This window comes from Chiroxiphia lanceolata, chromosome 6, assembly GCF_009829145.1.
Source record: "Chiroxiphia lanceolata isolate bChiLan1 chromosome 6, bChiLan1.pri, whole genome shotgun sequence".
Lineage (NCBI taxonomy): Eukaryota > Metazoa > Chordata > Aves > Passeriformes > Pipridae > Chiroxiphia > Chiroxiphia lanceolata.
The window spans coordinates 41161747-41178653 of NC_045642.1; the positions used below are offsets into that span (position 1 = coordinate 41161747).

At 54.0% G+C, this 16907-nt stretch overlaps 2 protein-coding genes across 17 annotated transcripts in view; one reads left to right on the forward strand and one right to left on the reverse strand.

Annotated features, from left to right (window-relative positions):
* Positions 1–2322, reverse strand: part of ABCD4 (ATP binding cassette subfamily D member 4) — a 29918-nt gene extending 27596 nt beyond the window's left edge. For 4 of the 11 annotated variants that reach the window (XR_004357879.1, XR_004357878.1, XR_004357877.1 and 1 more), the window contains exons 1-4: positions 2158–2293; positions 1904–2028; positions 1658–1785; positions 1298–1437 (exon numbers count right to left, since the gene is read on the reverse strand). Coding sequence is in view for 7 of the 11 variants with exons in the window: in XM_032692444.1 (XP_032548335.1) it covers positions 1298–1437; positions 1658–1785; positions 1904–2028; positions 2158–2204 (440 nt within the window). In the remaining 4 variants the exon portion in view is untranslated. Of the gene's footprint in view, positions 1–1297; positions 1438–1657; positions 1786–1903; positions 2029–2157 lie in introns of those variants that run through there. The other 7 variants (XM_032692444.1, XM_032692442.1, XM_032692446.1 and 4 more) reach the window with 6 other exon arrangements.
* On the forward strand, positions 2161–16354 carry VRTN (vertebrae development associated). 6 transcript variants are annotated; one of them, XM_032692436.1, is made up of 3 exons: positions 2384–2424; positions 8171–8303; positions 13713–16354. In XM_032692436.1, the coding sequence occupies exon 3, from the start codon at positions 13714–13716 to the stop codon at positions 15739–15741; it is 2028 nt and encodes a 675-aa protein (XP_032548327.1). In that variant the 5' UTR covers positions 2384–2424; positions 8171–8303; position 13713; the 3' UTR covers positions 15742–16354. The 6 variants fall into 6 exon arrangements, with proteins under 6 accessions (XP_032548325.1, XP_032548327.1, XP_032548328.1 ...); XM_032692437.1 differs by lacking the exon at positions 2384–2424 and adding an exon at positions 3111–3136; XM_032692434.1 differs by lacking the exon at positions 8171–8303 and having other exon boundaries at positions 2161–2424.
* The last annotated feature ends 553 nt before the right edge of the window (positions 16355–16907 follow it).

The window sequence follows — 16907 nt, forward strand, 5'->3', positions numbered from 1 at the left end:
CACATTCCCTGGTTAAAAATAAACTTGAGCAGAATAATCATGTAGTGAGGGGCCTCTGTCCTCCACTTCCCCTCCACCTCCAAGGAAAAAGACAGGCATGCAGGCTATGGTCAATGCACTACACTCCCTGGGAAGCACTGCATGCCCTGGTGCATGGATTTTTAACCTCTCCTTGCAACTCCACTACCACTGCAAAACACCATCAGAAATGAACAGGAAAGCCTGGAATCTCAAAACACCTGTTCGTAAAACATTATCCTTTGATTTCTTGTTTTTCAGCAAGTATTTAATAATAACTTCTTTAAATTCCGGAGGGGGGAAAAAAGCCTCTACCTTGAGATTGGCTCAGTTGGTTAGAGCATGGTGCTAATAACACCATAGGTTCGATTCCTGTATGAGCCATTCACTTAAGAGTTGAACTCAATGATCCTTGTGCGTCCCTTCTACCTCAGAATATTCTGTGATTCTGTGACTTCTCACATGATGTCTCACGTAGGATCTTTAACTCTTCAAACTGTATAACTACAACAGCAGTGCCCTGTGTGCAAGGACAGGCTGAAAGGCCAAGGTCCACACACAGTTGTGAGGAAGGGAGGTGTTCGACCTTTGCTGCACAGCCCAGGAAGATCAGCAGCTCTGCAGTAAGCAGGACAGCGCACCAAGCAAATTGGAGAAGGACTTCGGTTGGGGTGGGCTGGGATAAGCAGGGAGGGACTGAATGCTCCTCCTCTCATATTTCGAGTCACTTCTGACATTTCCTTCCTAGGAACAGGAAAAGGGAAATGCAGCCCTCATACAGTGCAAAACGAAGCCCTTCCTGGACATTACTCCCAAGGGTTATCAAAACCACTACAACCCCAACTGAACAGAACTGTGTTCAGCTGCAGACTCTGGTGGTTGAAGTTCAAACAGAACAGGGACTGTCCTAAAGCACTGGTTGTGTGAAGGCAAGAAAGGCACTGCTCTCTGACTTCAGCCAGGCCCTTTGTAACGTCACACTGAGTGCCAAGGGTTGAGTTTGCAGACAGCATGTTTTATACTAGAAGTAGGTGCCTGTTCTGATTGATATCCATATTCCTTGTAACTGAAACATCCTACCCCTAAAACCATCATGACCAGCAGTCACAGGAGTTCCCAGCAACAGGTACCACCAGAGCAGAAGAGGGTATTTGTGCCTAAATGGTAAAAGCTTCTAGGGCTCAAGCCCCTAGCCAGAGACACAGAGAAGCCAGGAAAAGGTGCACAGCAGTCCAGGAGAAGCCAAGTAAGATACTGAAAAAAGCCACAGGTAGCCTACGGATTATCGATGTCCTCACGCAGCACATGCAGACTGTAGTAGACCTGGCCTTGGAAGTAGCAGCTGTGGAGGTATTCAGTGAGGGATTTCCTCCAGTTCACGTACATCATGTTGCAGATAAACTGGTCGAAGCTTTTTAGCTGGAATGAGGGCAAAGAGAAAGACAGGAAGATGTAAGTGAGAATAACAAGCATTTCCCAAAATGAAATAAAAACTAGCAGTTTCTACTAGTGATCCATCTCGCACGTAGCTACCTAGCTGGACATGGGCAGACTTAGATTCTTTGTGACCAGAATCAAGACGGGAGCCAAGGGCAACTTTCCCTTCCTCTCCCAAGACATGTTGAGCCTCCGGTCTTACCGTGGAGTTCACTATGATCAGAGTCACGGCAACGGCAGTCAGTGTTTTGAACCCGGAGAAATCTTTGTTCCCTAGGACCTCATAGTACTGGCTGGGGATGATGCCGACCTGGTAAATAACCAGCTGCTCTGGAGGAGGGAGGCAAGCACAGGAAGGAATTGAAGGACAGCGGTGACAAGGCCAAGCAGGGGAGCACAGGGAGCAGCCGTGGGATGCCGCCCCCCCATCCCCACCACCCCGGCTCACCCAGCAAGGCGACACCGAGCAGAGTCAGGAACATGAGGGCGCTCGCGGAGGGCCACCCGGGGAAGAGCACGGCCAGCAGCCGCAGGAACCGCCGCAGGAACAGCCCGTCCAGCCGGGGGACAGCCCTGCAACGGAGGGACACGCGGGGGCCGGCAGTGAGCTCGGGGGTTCCCACCCCACTCCACCTCCCCTCCGCCGCGTCCCGCCCTGGCCGCGGAGGCGCCCCCAGCCCGGCCTGTCCGATCCCTCCTCACCGGCCGCCCGTCCTGGCGCCCCCCGCGCTGCCGCTGCCCCCCGCCATCGGACCCGCCGGACCGTCCGGGAGAGCACCGCCCCCGCGGGCGCTACATGGGAATATCCATCACCTCTCCTCGCCCGGCATCAGCCCCCGCGCCCTTCCGCCTGCAGCGTCACCATAGAGATCCCGCCCGCCAGCACCGCCCCTCCCGCGCGAGACCCGGCGGGAGCGCCCCCTGGCGGGGCACCGCCCCCACGGGCACAGCACCCCCTGGCGGCGGCGTGTGAGTTTTTGCGGGAGGGCGAGACCCGAGGCGCTCCCAGGAAAAGGGACCTGGCGGGGGATCCCGGGGCCGTGGGTGCGCTCCCGTCCTGCACCTCCACCCCACCCGCCCCCTCACACAGCCGGCCCGTGGCTGCCGGGCACGCTCCAGGGCCGAGCCACAGGCAGCAGGGCTGCAGAAACCAGGCACTAGCCGCTCTTCCCCTGAGGAAGGAGCTGTGCGGGCGCGACCTGCTCCCTCTGGGGATCCCAGAGGCTGAGGGACGGTTCCCCTGGGCAGCGGGTACTGTCCACCTGTCACAGGGGACACAAGAAAGGAGGACCAGTATTGGTTCTGCATGTTTGGCTTATTTTGGGGTCAGCAGTGAAGTTTCAGGTTGCTTCGAAAGGACACACAACTTGTGGTGGCCACTGCAGGGGATTTCTCAAGTGGGGACCTTGGGATAAGGCAGCAATTCCCACCGTGTGGGTGAATGACGGTGTGTGCTCCCCACTCTCCTGCATGAACTGGAGTGGGGCAGCACGAAACCCCAGGCAGAGGGTAGGGAGGGACTTCAAGAAAGCAGCAACGGGCTGTGCCAGTTTGTGGACTCTCTCTGGCTTCTCAGTGATCCCAAGTTTCATATAGAAACCAACAATTATTTTTTTCCAGATTTGGGCTGACTTCTGGTTTCATAACCCAGAATTCTGAGTTGTGAAATGTTTCAAAGCAAGTAAGTTTCTGGACAAGTCTGATGATGATAAGGGATGAGGGATCCTATGAGCTTGCATCCCTTCTTTACTCATGTGTCTCACACCTACCACCCTGTTGATGCCATTTCTTCTGCAGAGCTTTTGGGATTCTGCACATACCCCTTCCCGTACACCAAGTAGCTTTGTTCTTCTCCCAGTTCCCTGCCTCCCAGCCCTCTTTCTCTTTCCTCAGCCTCATCTCTTTCATCTTTGCTCTGCTTCTACCTGCTCAGTGGTCCAGATACTTCAATACACAAAATCAGAGTATATGTACTCAGGGATGAAAGAAGACACATCAATCTGTTTCCTCAGTAAATGGCCCTGTCCCTAAGCAGTGTCCCTTTCTCCTTGTCCTCATCTCCTTCTCTCAGCTCTTTTACTGCATTCACAATGCTATCAGTCATACCTAAAGCTTAAGCTTCAGAGGGCAGAGATCAGCCCTCTGAAAACCTGACCTCAGCGATGACTAATTTTTATGTTAAAAGAATTGGAGTTTTTTTTCTCAGCTGTTGCATCAGACCTGGGCGACTGTTGCTCCCAGGCAGTCACATCCTCTCACAGTGCAGTACTGCAGCTGTGGCAATTGTGTGTGTCACCTCTTCAGTACTTACCGGGACTGAACTGACTCCTTTGCTCTCTTGTCCACTTTATGACAAGGGGATATTCCTCCCCTTCCCTTCCCAACTGACGAAATGACTTCTCAGCACCAAGGGAGACAGAGGATCTGAGATGGCCAGAACTGCCTATCCCAAGCCCTTCCTCCTACCTGTTCCTCCTCCCTGCCCTTTGTTCTGTCCCTGTCACCCCATGACCACCACCTGATAAAGCACAAGTGAGCTCCCTTTAGTGTATCAGCTTCAGGATTTTTCCTGGGAACCCTCCTAAGTCAGCCAAGATCAAGAACAAAAGAGAAGTGCCTTCTCAGTGACTCTCCATCCCCCCTTGGAGGCTATGCCCTAGACACTCGGTGCTCTCAGCACAGAAACATTTACATCTTTTACAGCACTCAAGCTCTACTTCTCACGTTTCTCCCCCAGCAAACACCATGGCCATTCCAGTGTGTGTGCCTGGGGGCAGGGCTTGGGAAAGGACTGGGGAATCACAACTTGAGCAGGGGTTTATGTTTGCACTGAAGGGCCATATCTCAGCTCCCTGACTAGCTACAGACCCTAGAGAAACCCCTCTGCATTGCTAACCTGTCACTAAAGTGCCATGAATCCAGGGAAGAGAGAGCTGGGCATGGCTTGCTAGGTCCTGGACTCCTTGAGGCAGTGTGAGTGAATTCCTTGTGGTGTTTAAATCCAGCCCCATCTGCTCCTGCTTGCTAGGTGTGAAACATCCCATCCCCCATCCTCCCCTGCCTGCTGTTAGATGCATTTTTGCCCTGTCCTGGACCAGTGAGAAAAGCCAGACCCTCCTGCACTCCCGGACTCACAGCGGTCCCCTCTGTGTTCCCATTTCCCTGTGGTCCCTCTCTGCCTGTTGGCCTGTAGCTGGGATGTAGGGAGAAGCCTGACAAAGCCATTTTTCACTGTCTTTGAGGGGCAAGTGGCTCTGGGTGTTCTCTGAAGGAAGCAGCAGCTGTCTGATCACAGAAACACAAAACTGCACCCTTGACTCTGCAGCTTGCTTTCCGTCTTTCACAGGTCTTTCTTAATGTTGCTGGCTTTGTGTGATGTTGCATAATGAAGCATTGCCAGAAGATTATCCCCTTCCTGGGCTTTCCAAAACTGAATCCACCATTTCCTGCCCATGTTTCCAGTTTCTAATCTCTTCATATGTGCCCATCCTCACTGGAGTTTGCAGCTTCTTCAGTTTGGGATCACCTCCAAGCTTTAGCCCTCTGTCAGATCATTAGTAAGGGAGAGGTAATGAAGGTTGCCATCCTCAGTTTCAGCTCTGTCTGCATTACGGTATGAAATAAACCAACTAATTTTCAGCTGGACCAGCAACCTGAATCAGTTGAGAGAGTCCCTCACACTCCTGTGCCACCCCAAAGCGAAGGGTGGGAATGGGGAACGGAGGGAGGCAACTAGCAGAGGCCAGGCTCAGCATGGCTTAAACCTCCATGGAGCCACACCATGGGCTCCTGCTGGGATATCTTAATGATTCTGCCTTTTCCTTCTCCACACTCTGTGCCTTAATTAGCCTTTCCCCCTCCTGTGGGCCAAACTGCTCTGCTTTCTTTTCAATCCTCCTTCCTTGTGCTTTGCCTCTAACAGTGTCTTTCTACTGTACACTTCAAAGGCTTTTCTTGTTGCATCTCCCCCATGCTGGCATCGGCTGGTAACACCCCAAAGCAGGCTAGATCTGCCATGAACTCATAGCCATTGAAATGGCTTGAGGCCCTTTGGATCTGGGTAAGAAGAAGGCATGGGGGATGAGAGGTGAAGAATTTTCATCATTTCACCTATGAGAAGAATTATTAGTAACACAGGAAAAACGAGGGGGAAAGCAGACCCCTCCTCCACCCACCCTCCTCAGTGGAGAGCCCGCTGAGGGCAGAGTGCTTTTATGTGCAAGTGGGAGGGAAGGAGAGTGTTAGGGCTTCAGAGGGAAATGCTTTGATCTTGACTTTGAATCTCCTGCAGTTCCCAGCTCTCCCCCATCCCTGCCACCCATGGCCAGGACCCCAGGATGTGGCCAAGACTCCTGGTCCTTGCTTGGTGCTTTGGTATTGCACTTGGTGCTTCATGTTTAATTTCCTCCTATGTGCCAGGGAACCTCATGGGGCATCGTGAAACAAGTGCACAGTGCCAAGACCAATTTTAAACCTTCCCTCCAATCTCACAGAGTGGGAAGGAAGAGGGAGGCCAGCTGGACAGAAGCCAGAAGGCAAAACAGTCCTGAGCTGAGCAGAGGTGAATTAGAGATGGGACCTACTGTCAGGGCTCTGGTATCCCAGGGCAAGGGAAAGGCAGACCTAGCTCTCCTGTGCACTCATGATGCATTAGACTGGTCAGTGCTGAACAGCACCCAGAAGATGAACTGGGAGGCAGTCACCATTAGGAGACGGACACGGTACTCTGGGTGACTCTCAGGAGACAGCACTTAAGTTGCCTGGTCCCACAAGAAGGGATCTTAGGTCAGAGAGAGAACACCATTGAGGGCTCTGGGTGTTCTTTAAAGGATGGGAAGGAGGCAGCACTGAGGGGTGCTGGAGGAAGGGGAATGACCCTGAGCTCTCAGTCACTTCAAAGGAGGAGGGCAACAGGGTATGGGAGAGACTTAGGGCCTCAGTCTCTTGTCCAAGGTGGGATCTAATGCGTAGGTCAGTTCCCCGCTTCCCTTGGGAGATGAAACTCCTGGCTGGGCCTTGCCACCAAACTGTCCTAAAGTTCAGGCCACATACTTCTGCCCACTGTGCCACCCCTCTGTCCTCAGTCACGTGGCTGAAGTCACTCCTGTAAACTGCTCTCGCTCACTGAGGTTGATGCACTCCATGTCACTGCCTGCCAGTTCTTACTTCAGCATCACCAAATAGAATTTCTCCTCACATCATCTCCTATTATAATTCAATCACTCCAGCAATATTGCTTTTGGCTGAAAACTTTGTCACCTTCCCTCTCAGTGTGATGTGAGCAGAACTGAATAAAATCCACTGTCTGCTGGTGTCCAGCACTGCCCAGGGCATGCACAGACAGAAGGATGCCTAACAGGACCTCTACACAGAGCCCAACAGTCAGTCTCTCTGATCATCACTTTAAGGGCTCCAGCACAGGCATGAGGTAGTGGGTTCAGAGGTGGTTTCAGGTCTGGGAATGAGAAGTACCAGATGATATGAACCCCAAAACAGGACTTCTGTCATTCACTTTGAACAAGTTACTACAAAAATTGGTGCGCACTCCATGTTTTCCAGTTCCCTGTTGGGTACAATCACACCAGAACCACTTGACATTCCTTTCCCCTAAGACTGGTGGGTATATTGCAAACCTATTTCTGTTGCCAATTCAGACTGCAAGCTCTGTTCATGGCTTTCCTTGTAGAGCAATGCCAGGCACAGGAGAGAAACCCAAGAAAGCCAAGACAGCACACTTAGGACCCTCATGCTCTCATTTCTGTCAGCCCCTCAGCAGTCCCAGCTCCCCTGACTTCTCAGAAGGATGACAGCACTCAGATTCAGATTCTGCAGTGCTCTGGAGGGAGAAAGATGGGAAAAATAGAAGCAAAGTTACCAGCAAGGGCTTTAAGAGGATGGACATGTCAGTTTAGCCCATGTATAGATCATAAGTGGATCATAGATTAGTTTGAGTCAACCTATTCCAATTCCAGAGGTGGTTTTGGCAACTGGCTCACAGTCTGACCTGCCCCAAATGGCATTTGGCTGCCCCAGGTGTTTCAGTCATATCCCATCCTATCTGAATAGTCTCCTCTGGTCCAGCCATGGACAGCTCTGCAGTGGGTAGGGTGCTCTGACTAGGTGGCAGTGGAGGCAGAACTGGGGAACCTTCCTGATGGGGTGCATAACTGAGTGTTTAAATGTTGTCCCCATGTGTGGCACTGTCAAGATTGTCACATTCAGTGACAGAACCAGAGGAAGCCCTACCTTATTATTCAAGAACATAGCACAACAACTTGAGACACCCTTCCTCATGAGGTTCAAGTCAACAAGAAGTTTACCTGCTGAACACAGAGGTTGTTCTTGACCTGGAAGAAGTCTCCAGGCCCAAACTTGGAACAGTAAAACCTGCCTTCCAGCAAGACTAGAAACATGGTGGCCTGAGACCCCCTGCAGCTGAACATCTCTGCACCTTTTCTATGTACCTTGTCTGAGAGAAACTGGGCTGCAGCAGGCAGATTAAAGGACAACAGGTAGAAAAGCTTCTGGCAGCCAGTCTCCATGACCTACTGTCATGCTGAAGCATCCTGCAGCAAAACAGGAAGCAGTCTGGTCCCCCACCTAACTCCTTCAAGGAACAGAAAAATGTTAACTACTTGTTTATAAGCTGGAAGCGTGTGTGTGCAGTCATCTGCATAACAGAACTGCCCAGGCTGTCTCTTTGTGTGTTTTCCAGCTCCTATGTTAATCACTGACCCTGCTGACTCTGGCATTTACCAGTGTCTCAATGTCCTGTGAGCACTACTTTACATTTGCAACCAAAGAAGTTAAAAGGATGAAGGATGAGAAAGAAAGCTCAGCAGCTGTGGGTATGAACACCAGCCTGCCGGGTGAGAGGCGGGGTACAGGGGCGGGGTAGAGGAGAAAGAGCTGGGACTTGATGGGTTGATAGCGAGAGTAGAGCTGGCTTTAGAGATACAAAGATTGCTTGAGGGGGAGAAAAGCTCACCAAGGGATGGTTTAGGTCTCTCTTCCTTGCTCTGTAGCTTCTTTGTGTCCATTGAGAGTGACCTCTGTGAACATGGAAGGCTGGAGTTCAGTATCACCTTGGGTGGTGACTCCTAACTGAGGCTGGGAGGACTGTCAAGCAGCCAGTTCACAGCTTCCAGGGAGCCAATTCCTCCTGTCAAACCCTCCTTGCCTGGCATCCCCCTGCATTCCTGGGCTCAGATGTGAGACCAGAGAAGTGGGAAAAAATGCTCTGGGGTATGTGGTTCTGAGCAGTGAAGGTATGCCTTGATTTGTGCGGCAATGCTTGCTCGTGGACTGATGTGGAAGGGAAAGCAGCAGGAAAGGGAGCTGGGCATATTTACCCTGTTTGAAACGTCTGTGTTTAGTTTCTTCCTGAACTGCACAAGAGTCCCATATGTGGTGATCCTTCATGCCCTCTCATTACCAAATGCTGAAGCAGAAATGAGTGCCAAGGTGAGGTTCCCCAAGGGCGTCGCAGGAAGTCTCTGGCATCAGGAATTACTTTGTGCCCCTCACTGGGTTTGAGGGGGTTGTGGGGAGAGAAAACTACTTGCTGCCTGCAACCAGAGCTACACACACAGGGGACACACCAAGACCAGACAGCAAAGAGCCCAAGTCTTCCCTGTTGACCAAACTCTGACCTCTGTTGTTAAAACGTGCCCTGGCCTCACACCTAAGAGCAGATGGGCTTCTTAGGGTCCGATTTTGGAGTGGTGTAACTTGGGATGAGACAGGTCCTGGAGGAAGCTCTAGGGCTCTGGATGAGTGAAGAGGCTATGGGGTGGAGCTGGTGTTGGCAGCTTAGCGATGTTGGAGTGAGGTGCCTGATGCGCCTGCTGTTTGCACAGCCTCACGTGATGCCCGAGGGGCAGGATGAACCCATTGTGAAAGCAGGAGTTAAGGAGGGGGACCTCGGCCCTGAGATTAGGCTGGGGAGACAGTGGGGCAGACATAGTGGGGAAGAAGGCAGCTCCACAGAGGGCCCAGGCATAGGCAGGCAGATGCAAGGCTGTTCAGGAGGTTGCCCAGAACCGAGGACAGGGAAAAGGCTGCTGTCATTTGGGTGCCTCTCACAAATGAGAAAGTTTTGAAGAGCAATACAGCTGATCTTCATCTGCTTTAGGAGGCCGAGGGTCCCACCAGCCTGGCCTTTCCGGGTAAAGGGCATCACTTGGGGAGGGGAAAGGAAAGGCTATCTCCTAGCTAGCAGGATGGAAGGACTGCAGCCTCCTCAGGAACAAGCAAGGAGTGTGGGCAGACACACATAGAGTGTGCCAACCCTGGGGCTGCAGTGACACCCACACGGGACCTGCCTGCTTCCCGTGGGACACGAGGGGTGCTCCCCACAGGCGCCCAGCCCCCACCCCGCGGCCCCCGTGGGCTCTGCCACCCGCCGTGGGGCTGCAATCCTGGATGGGCTGTGGGGAAGGAGGATGCTGTGCGGCGCAGGGTGCCGGGGCTCGCCGGGGCGCAGCAGGGCAGGGCGGCCTGAGGCGGCGGGCCCTTTAAGCGCAGCAGCGGCGGGACAATGGCCATTATCACTTTAGCTTTGGAAGTGACCCCCAGCCCGCTCCGCTTTCATCTGGGCCGGGGCGGCGGGGATGGCCCGCTTCCTGGCGGGGGAGGGGAGGGCAGGGGCCGGCGGGGAGGGGCGGCCCGGCCCGGCTCGGCCCGGCCCGGCGCCGCACGCGGCTGCACGCTCCCGGGGGTCACTGCGGGGCTGGCACCGGGGCGGCCGCGACTCCGCGCCGCTTCCTGCCGCCGCCCTTAAAGGTGTGGGGCGGCTCAGGGCGCGGGTGGGGCGTGACTTGACCCGCGGAGCCAGGTGAGTGCGGAGCTGTGCCGGGCGCCGTCGGGGCTGCGGTTCCGCGCTGTCCCTTCCTAACCCGGGCCCTGAGGGCTGTACCGCCGTGGCGGCACCTTCTCCAGGCAGGCGGGCGTCCTGTCCTGTCCTGCGTCTGTGCTCGGCAGCTGCCCGGGCACCGGCGGCCTCTCCCTCGCTCGGGGGCTGTGCGCCCTTTTGTCTCCCGGCGAGAGGAGCGGCCGCCCGTGCTCCCACTCAGGGTGCGGGGCTGTCCCCGTCCCGGGGCGGCCTCACGGAGCCGCCTCCGCCGCCTTCGGGAGAGGCGAGAGCGGCCGCGGGTGCGCGCTCACGGGTGCCTGGGGCTGGGGGCGGCTGTCAGGCACCGCCCGCACCCCAGCGGTCAGTGCCCCTGCCCGAGGGGCGGCCGAAGCTGGGCTTGGCTGCAGCGCTTCGGCCTAGGTGAAGGTGGGTCCCAGGCTTTTCTCTCTCCCGGCGAGCGATGTTCATGGGCTTCGGTGGACGTGTGGGTATTGGCAGACTGAGCAGGCTGCCCGAGTTGCCAGTGCTACTCACCCACTGAAACTCCCCCGGTGATATTTCAAGCCTAGATAGCTCCTGGAGACTACTGCCTCTGTGCTCCTGCTGTACGGTCAAATGAGAGCCTTTACCGCTGGGGTGCCCTGAGCCCGCAGCTGGGGCTGGGAAGCGAGCCACCTAACCCAGCTGAGCTGGGATGCGTGGACACCCCTGCTCCTGCGAGGTGCCAGTGCTGCCGGGCAGCCCGGGCGGCAGGAGCTGAAGTCTCCAAGGTTCCTGCTGGTGGGAGCATTTTTTGGGACTGGCTGGGGGAACTCGCACTACTGGATGCCACCAGCCCATCAGTTTAGGTGAGGGAACGTGATCTTCAAGTGTTTCCTTATCTGTTACAATGCAAAAGCAGCCAGGTTAGGTAAAACCTCTTTTATCTGCTGCAAAAAGCTCCCTTGGTTACCTCTTGGTGCTGAGGCAGTTTAGTGAGCACTTGTCTGTCGTGTTCAGCTGGCTTCCCTGGGGGTGTGCGGGGGAGAAGTGTTCCCTTTGCAGCAGGTCCCCTGTGTTGAGAGCTGCCTGGGTTTGATCTGGCAGTGAACCAAGCCCCCCAGCCTGTCTGACTTCTGCTTCTGATTTACCCAAGCCCCACTCCACCATTTCAGCTGTGGGTTTTGCTTTAGGATTGCTCTGGGCAGCAGGAGCTGACAGTGACATTGAAGCTGTGGAGTTGTCACTGAAGAAAAGGCTGAAGTCCTGTGCCCCAAACTCTCCCTCCCTGTGTCTCCCCCAAGCTGTAAGGGGGTGGGAAATGCCCCAAGGACATAAAGACCAGGGTTGTTGCTGATGCTCCCTAGCCTGTGTCAGCTCCTCACCCTCTCCAGGGGAAAAAAAGCCTGTCTTGCCTTTCCTGGCTCTGCTGGTGGGACAGTGGCAGGCTGTGGCTGCTGAAAGGCAGTAGCTGCTGCAGAGAGAGGTGGCTGGCCCTAAGGGGTTTGACAGGCCCCAGAGAAGGAGGACTTGGGCTTTGTCAGCCCTACAGCTCTCCTGAGGGATGCCTTTGCTTTAGCTCCTCAAGCACATATTACCACAGGCTTAGTCAAAATATTTGTAAACTTCTCTGAACTTCTCTGAACTTCCAGGAGAATAACAATACACACCTGACCTGAAGCGACAACCCCATACTTCCTCAGACCAGGATTTTAGGACAGTTTATCTTCTCTGCTTCACAGCTGTGTGGATTCTCCTGTGTTTGCCTCTGATAACTGATGCCCCACAGCTGTGGGAGCAGCTGTAAGACGGTTCTGGCCTCTGACATGCAGGAGATCTTGGAGGAATTTGGAGCAGGGGAAGTGTCTGGATATGGTGACTACCTGTAGTCTGACTAAAGGCAAGGGGCAGCAGCAGCAGAGAGGCTCCTTGTGGTGAAGAGCCTGTATGTGTCCATGGGATTCTTTGGTACCTCATTTTGTTTGTGGTTTGGTCATGGGGTATGGTAGATGCTACAGCAATAATAACCATATCTGCAGCAGGGCTGAGAATTGGGAGAAGTCAGGCAGGATATCTGTTTTACTGAGCTCCTGCTTTTCCTGCCTGGCCCTGCTGTTGCCCATCTCCCCACGGAGCTGTGAGTGCATAATGATACCTGTGAAGTGTGAGAAGGTGGGCTTAGGCTGGGATGCGAATTGAGTAGGCTGCAAAGTGATGCCCTACATGTTGGGGGCAGTATGGGAATAAACCTTAGGAGAAAATGGAGGAGATTGTGATTCTTATTTGAGTGTTGTGGTCCTTTGGAGAAAACTCGCTCAAGTGGGAGAGACTGGGCGGGCTGGCGGTGAAAGGATACTGAAGAGGGCTGCACTGATGAAGCTGGACCATAGGCTAAAGAGTGCGCAGCCATCATGAAAGCCCTTGGGAGTGGTGGGGGCAGAGCCATAGAGGTGTCTAAAAGCTGGACAAAGAGGAGAAGGCAGATTTGACCCTTTGTACTGCATGAGTGGGAACTGGCATGCAGAGAGAGGGAGGACAGGACTGGGACCAGATCAGACAGGGAGGAGGGCTCCATACAGCCTCTGAACTACCCACTCAGTGCTCACACTCTGTCTGCACTTTCGGGTTGCCTCCTGCCCTGTAGCTCATCTAGTAGAAGCCCTCCTTTTGTGACTTCTGTTTGGCTGGTAGTGTGTGTCTGCTGAGCACCAAGTGACATCTAGTGTCAGCTCAGGCAGCAGTAACTGTGGCTTCGGCTGGCTCTGTCTCTTCCTCCCATCCCAGGTTCTGTTACAGCAGTTTTCAGTGCATGCAATGGTTGCAGCTGCAGTGCTCCCCTCTGAGGGAGGAGACAAGCTCCTTGCTGCTTCTTCTGTTGAGCTTGAACAGTTTGAGCCAGGATCCTCCATATCGGCATGCAGTGTGGTTCTGTCACAGGTCCCTTCCTGCAGAGGTGACAAATGTTTTCCCTTTGAGAGAAACCCTTCTCTCAGAGTGGTGGTAGGGGAATGGTAAAATGGAAAGGATGGAGGTACTGGTGAGGGAGGTGGGTGTGGGAGTGATGCCAGGCGCAAAGCCAGGCGTGCAGGGGTGGGAGGTGATGTGGCTTCCCACCCCAATGGATGCAGTCACTCCTTAGTTTCACTTGAGACATGTGGAGGATGTGTGCAATGTGTGCTGCCCACAGAGGTCACTGGAGAGCAAGCTGAGCCCATGTCCCGGTCCTAGGTCTGCCTGTGAGGACCCAGGCTTCCTCCTTTTGTCCTTGGGAGTGTGGGTGGAGGGGTGAGCAGTGGCCTTTCCTCTACCTTTTCCCCCATCCTGTTCTTTGGGCAGGAGCTGGACCTGGAGGCCAGGCCCCTGGAAGTCTGTACTGTACACTGTTTTCATCTCTAGTGAATTCTTTCTTTTTGCCATCCTTCAGGATGATCCAGCGGCACCAGCTGGTGCAGTCTGTGCTGCAGGAGCTACAAGAAGCCACTGAATGCTTTGGCCTGGAGGGTCTCACCAGTGCCGCACTGGAGGCGGAGAGGACCCTGTCATCTTTCTCCCTGCCTGGCTATTGTGGGAGTCAGTTCCAAGATGAGCTAGAGGTTGACCGGGTAGCCAGGAGCCTCTATCCTGAGGATGCCCCAAGTAACATGCTGCCTCTCGTTTGCAAAGGTGAGGGAAACCGCCTCTTTGAGGCTGCCAGTGTGCTGCTCTGGGGCAACCCCAGCCTCAGCCTGGAGCTGCAAGTGCGTACCGTCGTGGAGATGCTGCTGCACAAGCAATACTACTTGAATGGCATGATTGATTCCAAAGTGATGCTGCAGGCTGCCCGCTACTCCCTCTGCACTGAAGAGACCCCGGAGATGACCAGCCTTCCCATGGCTATCCTGGAGGCCATCTTCGATGCTGATATCAAAGCTACCTGTTTCCCTGGCACCTTTGCCAACATGTGGCATGTCTATGCCCTTGCCTCAGTACTGCAGTGTAACATCTACTCTATCTATCCCATGAGCAACTTGAAGATCCGTCCCTATTTCAACCGGCTCATCCGGCCCAGAAAGTGTGGCCCGCAAACCTCCACACTCCACATCATGTGGTCAGGGCAGCAGCTCTCTCAGCAGGTCTTCAAAGCGCAGTACTTTGTGGCTGTGGTTGGCCTGGAGGAACTAGAACCCACAGCACCTTCACCAGAGCCTCCTGTCCAGCCCATGAAGACCCTTGAGCTGCTGAACAGTGACCCCCAGCTGACCTATTCTAACCTGCGTGACCGGTACAGCATTACCAAGAGCACCTTCTACCGCTGGAAGCGCCAGTCTCGTGAGCACCGGCAGAAAGCGGCTGCCAGGTTTGCAGCTAAACACTTCCTTCAGTCCTGCTTTCAAGAGGGCAATATAATCCCCCTCCAGCACTTCCGACAAATGTTTCCAGAAATCTCCCGATCCACATACTATGCCTGGAAGCATGAGATGCAGAGCATGGTCAATGGTGATGCTTCTGCTCTGTCTGAGGCTCACAGGTTGCGGGAGCTTCACAGGGATGTCCCAAAAAAGGCTGATGTGAATGAGCCAGCTAATTCGCAGGCGAGCTTAAGATCCCAGAGCCCTTCCCTAGACCCCATCCAAGCAGGAATCTTCATGCAGGGAGCCAAATCCTACTTAGAGAAATGTATTTCTATGAACACTCTGGTGCCTTACAGGTGCTTCAAACGCAGCTTCCCTGGCATCTCCAGGTCCACTTACTACAACTGGCGAAGAAAAGCAATCAAGGAGAACCCCAACTTCAAACACCCCCAGTCACCATTGGATAACCAGAAAACTCTACCTATAGGAAAGCCATTCCTGCAGTTGAAGCCAAACAGCGTGCCTGTTAGGAAGAGACGGAATGGAGACCGGCCAGTGCCCAGGAGTCTCCTGCAGCTCAAGCCTTCTCTGTGCTGGAGAATGCAGTTGCGAGATGTGGCCAGGAGGCAGGTCCAGCAATGGCAGCTGCCATTCTGCAAGTACCGCTTGCGCTACCCATCTCTCTCCTCCACAGCCTACTGGTTTTGGAAGGGCAGTGGCCAGGCTATTGGGCAGCATTGCCTGCCCTGGACTAGCTCCAGCCAGCCATTGAACCGTGTGGCTTCCCTGGTGCCTCCGAGAGTGGAGCCAGGCCTCAAGCCCCAGTGCCGAGCGGAGGGAGCCACCAAGCACATAGATAAGCCAGTGCCTGCCATCCCATGCAACACTACCATTTCGGGCTATGCCATGTCAGACAGAGCCAACAGCCGCATGTTTGTGATGGATGTGATTGCCACTGCCCAGTTCAAGGCACAGGCCAAGCTGTTCCTGCAGCAGCGCTTTGAGTCGAAGAACTTCCCAACCTACAAGGAGTTCAGTGCCCGCTTCCCACTCACAGCTCGTTCCACCTATTACATGTGGAAGCGTGCCCTGCATGATGGGCTGACGCTGGTGGATGCCTGAGTGCCAGTTGCCAGCTGGCTTGGCCACAGCTCCTCTGCTGATGTGCCCTTTGGCTCTGTGGTGGGGTGTCTGGGCTGGGGCCTCACTCTAACTTTTGTTCTGGTTTTGTGTTATTTTGTTCCTAGTCTCTGGCTTTATTTTCTGTGTGGTTCAATCAGGTATGCGAGCATTCTCACAGCGCCTATTCCCAGAGACTGGAAGAATGGAAGGAGAAGGCGCTGAGCTGCCCCAAAGGGAGAGGGGCCAGGAAGTTGTTCTCCCTCTTTTTTGCGCTCAGAGGATGAGCAAGGGAGGCAGTAGTGTGTCAGTGTTGCGAGATGCTGCTGGACCTCTTGAGATGGAGGATGTGAAGGCCTCTCTGTCCTGGGCAGGTGCCTTGAATGAGTAATGTGGAGGTGCCCAGCATGTCCTCAGTGAGCAGAGTAGTGCTGGCTCAGCTGTGAGTGCGGAGGGGCTTCGGGAGTGCTCAGCTTTATGCAAGAAGCATCTTTGCTCTGGGTTCTTCCCAGCTAAGGAGAATAAAAGCTTCACTTGGGGTCAGTGCTGATGCCACTTGGTTTTCTGGCTCTTAATACCTGCCTTGGGTTGTTCTGATCTTTCCTAGAGGAGCAGAGGTTGGTAGAGGAGGACTTGTTTGTGTCCCCACTGTAGTCTGTCTGCTGGGAATGCTAAGTTCAGAATCTGTGTCTTTTGAAGACTCTGGAGAAGCTGTCCCTGACCTTTCAGTTCTCGTAGCAATAACCTTTTACAGAAACCTTTACTTCCTCAGCTGGCAGCTGCCTTACTTTCCTAGGGTCTCTCTTCCCTGGTGCCAGGGAGAAGGCAGAGAGACTGAAACTTCTGTGCCCAGTGTCCTTGCATCCCCTGCGCTGTGCTGCAAGCAACATGGTTTTCTCCTAGCAGCAAGTCTGGGTGCATATATCTCACTTGTAAGAAACCAAAGCAATAAAGACTCTTCTACTCTTAGTCCTGTGTGGTTTCTAACTCATGCTGTGTGATTTCTAGGCAAGGCTTTTCCTTCCCTATCTGCTTTCTAAAACTGTCTTGTGGGCAGGGAGAGACTGTGCACACCTCAGTCCTTGCTTCTGAGAAGGTCCTCTTCTGCTTCTTGGGCCCTGGGGACAATCTGCTGCTTGATGGCACTCTGAAGACCTGGTTGGAGCTGT

Coding starts and splice junctions, on each gene's coding strand:
- VRTN (XM_032692434.1), top strand. CDS start 2,252: ATGGGAATATCCATCACCTCTCCTCGCCCGGCATCAGCCCCCGCGCCC. Junction 2,425..13,712: donor GCACCCCCTGGCGGCGGCGT/GTGAGTTTTTGC, acceptor GCCATCCTTCAG/GATGATCCAGCGGCACCAGC.